A 5,532-nucleotide genomic window follows, 5' to 3' on the forward strand; every position below is an offset into this window, starting at 1 on the left:
AAGTTCAAGAAGGAAAATGCGTGGTTGACCATATGACAACCAGTGGTGATTACGTTTGTTTCAATGACCAAACATGAGTACTTGGAGGGAAGTTGACATAATTTTAACACCTTTTGATCCTATAGGTTTACGGTGTCATCTTGATAGATTTTCCTTATTAATGTTTTAAAATTTACACGACAGGAGTTAGAGGCAAATGAAACTCGACATCTCACGGTAATAAGACCTAAGCATTATTATTGTGTTTGAAATATTGTACTTGGGACAAACAACGATAAAATAGCGCAACATATATATATATATATATATATATATATATATATGTGTGTGTGTGTGTGTGTGTGTGTGTGTGTGTGTGTGTGTGTGTGATTGGTCCGGTGATGTCATAAATCCACTAATACAGGTGAACAATGAATTTAAAGATGTTTAGCAAAGAAAAAAAAAGTTCTACACCTATTACAGACGTATAGAACTAATACGCAAACCTAAACGCAGGTCTTCTTTCTTTTCTTTTCTTTTTTCTCTGTATCGTATATGTGTATCTTCTAGTCTCGTTTGCTTCGGGCTTCGGGATTTGCTTTTGGAAACCGTAAATCATACTTTCATTTAAAAAAAAAAATGTCTCACTACCAGGCCAACAGGAAAGCTTTCTATTTACGTAAAATTACTTTCATTTTGGTAATCTTGATCTTGATATTCTTTGGGGTTTTTTCACAAAAGGCGATGGCATCAAGAGAGTGGCCAGACGAATTCACGACGAACCACACCTCCCCCACCTTAGGCCAAGAGTGGCTATGGCTACCAGTCGAGTGGACATGGTGGGTGGTCATCCAGCTCATCCTATCCATCGTCGGCATCGTGGGCAACCTCTTGGTCATGGCCGTCATCTTTCGTCGTGGTCGATCTCAGTTCGCTACCGACGTCCTCATCGCCAGTCTCGCATTTGCAGACTTCTGCACCTCCCTGTGGATGATTCCCCGACCTCATGCAGTCGTTCTCCCGAGGACATGGGTAGGCAGGTTGTACTGTCGTCTAGAGTACTCAAACATCTTCATGTGGATATCGGCAGTGGCGTCCGTGTTCACGCTGTCTGTTATCAGCGTTGAACGCTTCCTTGCCGTGGCCTATCCCTTCCGATTCAAGCACTGGTTTACGGCCAGACGATCTCTGTCTATTGTTGCCTTCAATTGGCTATTGTCCGCCCTGCTGAACTCATTTGTCATTGTGATTTCTGAACATGACATCAACACAAACAGCTGTGTGACTTTATTTCTCTCCAGAGTAGCGAATGCTTCTTCCGGAGCTATCCTTTTCTTGTGTAAGTACGTTATACCCATTACCATCATGATTGGCAGTCATTACGGGATAACTAAGGAACTTCGGGCGCAGACGCTAAGTTTTCAAGTGGACGGTGAAGTACCAGCACCTGTTTTGAAAATTATCAAGACGATGCATGACATGACAAGGACCGTATTCATCGTGGTCGTTCTCTTTATTGTTTGCTGGAGCCCTGATCAGATATGTTTTTTCCTCTTCAATCTGGGACTATACCCAGCCTACCTCTACTCGGACGTATATCGCGTTTTCGTTTGTTTGGCTTTTATCAACTCATGCTGTAATCCTTTCATATACAGCGCCAGAAATCGTAAATTTCGACGAGCGTTGAGAGAACTTTGTGGTCATCAGAGAAACTTTTCAGGAAAGATTCTTTCACCGATATTTGGTGCAGCAAAGTCCTCAGTGTTAAGAAAAATGGGCAAATAGATATTCTTAAACACACATTAAACTTTCGGCGATCGGAAGATAGCATATAACAAGGAGAAATGGTGTGATCACTTGGTTTAAGAAAGTTCGCAGGGGTGGATGAAAACTATAGCCTACAAAATTGTTTAAGGTTGGTAGAAGCCATAACTTCCTTGTATTTTCAAAGACAGTCTTGCGCGTGGTCACAATGTCTTGTCATAGTGATATCTCACCTACCACCATAAAAGAATTTGGTGGAATCGTGATATAATGATGAATGATAGCATGGGCCTATTGATCCAGGGTGGTCGAATCAGTGCTGCTTTTGCTGTGCGAGGGAGTTCTATCATTAGGTGTATATCATTACTGTGATATTGCCAGGTACCCTTTTACATACCAAGGTTTAGAGGGACGTTTAAAAAAATATATATAAATATATATAAATATATTGTCTAGGAAAGTCAGCGAATGGAAGGATTGAACTGGATAGAGTATTGTCCATTGTAACACACACACAAAAAAAATCGCTTTCATCAATAGGGCTTTTTACACTTGTAAATTTTTGCTTAGCCCCGGACTATCGGTGGGGCTAAGGGGGGGCCTTAGCCCCACCGTTGGTACGGGACTATCCTTAGCCCACTTTCTGTTTACACTCGTTTTTGCCAAAGTGGGCTAGCCCCACCGATAGTACGGTACTATCTGGCCCTGCAAAATAGCAGGGGTTAGCACCGCAATTGCGGTGCTAGCACCGCAATTGCGGTGCCAAGCAAGTGAGTGTAAACAGAACGAAAAAATAATCCTGGGCTAAGCGACGGAGACGAAGTCCGACCTTCACTGACCAATCAGAAACGAGGCAATCAAGTGCTGCCGGTGCGTGCGTGTACGTGTACAGTACACAGCGTAATTATGAATATTCATGTGGTTTGGAAAGTCCGGGGCTAAGAAATACGAGTGTAAAAAGGTCAGTTTTCTCCTTAGCCCCGGACAAGAGATAGTACGGGACTAATTGGCGAGTGTAAAAAGCTGAAAAAATTGGTACGGGACTAACGATAGTCCTGGGTCAGAGAAAGTCCGGGGTTAAGAAACACAAGTGTAAAAAGCCCTAATTTGTAGATTCTGTGTTTGGTAAGTACGTCAGGTTGTTTGATAGTTTGTGTCCTATAGGATGCTGATATTATTCCTCTCAGATAATTTTGTACGAGGCTAAGAAGTTTATTGTGCTCTTGAATGAAATCGAGATGCCCATGGTGCACGTACTGGTGGGGGTTAATTGATTAACAGCAAAGGCATTCTTGCCGATGGAGAATCTGCTTTCATCTTTATCTGGAGTGAGGTGGGACTGAATGGAGCTAGGAGTGGGAATAAGATGACATTGCCTGTGAGAGACGGGGGTACAGTCTATGTCAGGCCTGAGCGCAACGCGTTTTCAGTCTCTTTACGTCAGCGACCTGCGATAATGTGGATGAGAAGCGTGCCATATCTGTGCACTGATAGGAGACAAAAGCACGTGGATGATGCATCTTTTGCATTATGATTTAAGAAACTTGGTATTTCCGTGCATTTTGATTTCATGTTACCATAGTTTCGTTTAGTGCAACATGTTTGATATGCATTTATTTGACACGGCTGTCTCTAAGAAAATTAAACAACTAGCAGATGTTAGCGACAAACAACATATGCAACGTACATGCAAAGCAAAGTGATATTGACATACTATCATCAATATGATAGTAAACATCATGGGATCATAATGCCTCAAACAATACTATGATGATTGATATTATACGTTATCAATGTAAAGGATTATCAGTTTTTAATTGTTTGTGTATAGTTAAGGCGAATTTATCATCTTTCACACTAAAAAAAAAAAAACATGTATTGTTCTCTACAAAGTAATGTACAGTAATTTCTCTTAGATCTTCTTATGACACAATTAAGTGTGCGGTGATAATTCTTAACTATCTCAGCATGACAGTTCGCACATCACACACAGTGATATAAATCACGCAGCAATACTCGTACTTCCCTGCTTTATTCGTATTGGTGGACTTCAGCTATCACTTTGATAAGGAATACTAGTCCACAAAACCTAAAAGCTGCTTTTGAGATTAACATTGTTTGCAGCATAAAAGGGGTATTCCAGGCCAATTATAAGTAAGTCTAATAAGAAAGAGTAAAATCCCACGCGAATAAACAACAGTGAAAATTCGATAAAGATTTGGTCAAAATTAGGGAAGTTATGAAATTGTAAAGGGTCACTGATTTCTGAAGAACAGTTCTCTTACAGTTGATATGAATGTGCAAATGAGTGAGCTGATGATGTCATCACCTCATACTTTTCCATTGATCATGTATGCAAAAAAGGACGAAAATTATATTTTTTTGTTATTAGAGTGTAAAGTGTTCAGGTTCACGTTCAAGTTGAATTACTTCAAAATAATGATTAGCCGATATAATCCCCTCAAAAAAGTCCTGCAATTCCGATTTGATGTATCATATTTATCTTAAAACTATATACCTCATTTCATTCAAATGTGACATCATAAGAAAGTCTGATTAATTTTCTTTACAACGACAACTCACTTGTTTACATTATGCATTCCTGGAATGCACAGTACGACAGAGTATATTGGGGAAGGTCAAAATGTGAAATTTTGCAAAATATAGTAAACGTGTTATGTCAAACAGTACAGAATGTCCCAAAAAAAAAATTACAACGGGGCCCTATGCAATGATATCTTTAAAAATATTGCAACAATCTAAACACAAATTCAGGGTATGAAGCTATAACTCATTGCCCACATCTTACAGAAAACCCCATTCGATTTGCTTCAGTGGTCAAAGAGAAATGAGGAATTTTGTAGAGGATGTCGGGAATCTCTTTTGTCCAAGTTCTGTCTATTGTTCACCCGCAAAATCATCGAAGTGCTAAACTTGGAAAAATCAGACTCATGACACGCTTTACAACAATCTACATTTCTCTGTGACCGCTTAACCAAATTGAATGGGGTTTTCTGCAAAATAGAGCTAAGGTGTTGTATTTTAAGACCCTGAAGTAGCACTTAGACAGGTGGATCATTTTGGATGTTATCAATTCTAAAATTTGATTGTAATTTTTGGGGGACATACTGCAGTATATCACACAAAAATTACAATCAAATTTTCGCATTGATAACATCCAATATGATTATTCTTTTTCAATGCTACTTCAGTTTCTTAAAATATAACATCTTAGGTCTATTTTGCAGAAATCCCCATTCGATTTGGTTAAGCGGTCACAGAGAAATGTGGATTGTAGTAAAGCATGTCATGAGTCTGATTCTTCCAAGTTTAGCAATAGACAGAATAACAATAGACAGAACTTGGACAAAAGAGATTCCCGACATCCTCTACAAAATTCCTCATTTCTCTTTGACCACTGAAGCAAATCGAATGGGATTTTCTGGAAGATGTGGACAATGAGTTATAGTTTCATACCCTGAATTTGTATTTAGATTGATGCAATATTTTTAAAGATATCATTGCATAGGGCCCCGTTGTAATTTTTTTTTGGGACATACTGTATAGTAATTTCCATTTGCTTTGTCGTTTCAGGGATGGAATGTGCTTGAAAAGAATGCATTGTGAGATTGTCATAGGTTTTATCCCAGGATTCATCCATGAATTAAAAACTGCAGTAGTATCTGCAGATTGAATTAAACATAACGGGTTAACCAAACAGTTATCTAATGTTTATGAAATGGGAGTTTTTGAAAGTGATCTCCTGTCAGCATTGCTTGTTCACGTGGC

At 39.1% G+C, this 5,532-nt stretch overlaps 1 protein-coding gene across 1 annotated transcript; it reads left to right on the forward strand.

Annotated features, from left to right (window-relative positions):
• Positions 1–723: 723 nt before the first annotated feature.
• On the forward strand, positions 724–1,764 carry LOC139729272 (galanin receptor 2a-like). Its single transcript, XM_071640200.1, has one exon. It carries the CDS (start codon positions 724–726, stop codon positions 1,762–1,764), a length of 1,041 nt encoding a protein of 346 aa, XP_071496301.1.
• Positions 1,765–5,532: the final 3,768 nt, after the last annotated feature.

Source organism: Diadema antillarum, unplaced genomic scaffold (genome assembly GCF_040938485.1).
Source record: "Diadema antillarum isolate AM-2024a unplaced genomic scaffold, OU_Dant_1.0 seq00000233_RagTag, whole genome shotgun sequence".
Taxonomy (NCBI): domain Eukaryota; kingdom Metazoa; phylum Echinodermata; class Echinoidea; order Diadematoida; family Diadematidae; genus Diadema; species Diadema antillarum.

Coding starts and splice junctions, on each gene's coding strand:
- LOC139729272 (XM_071640200.1), top strand. CDS start 724: ATGGCATCAAGAGAGTGGCCAGACGAATTCACGACGAACCACACCTCC.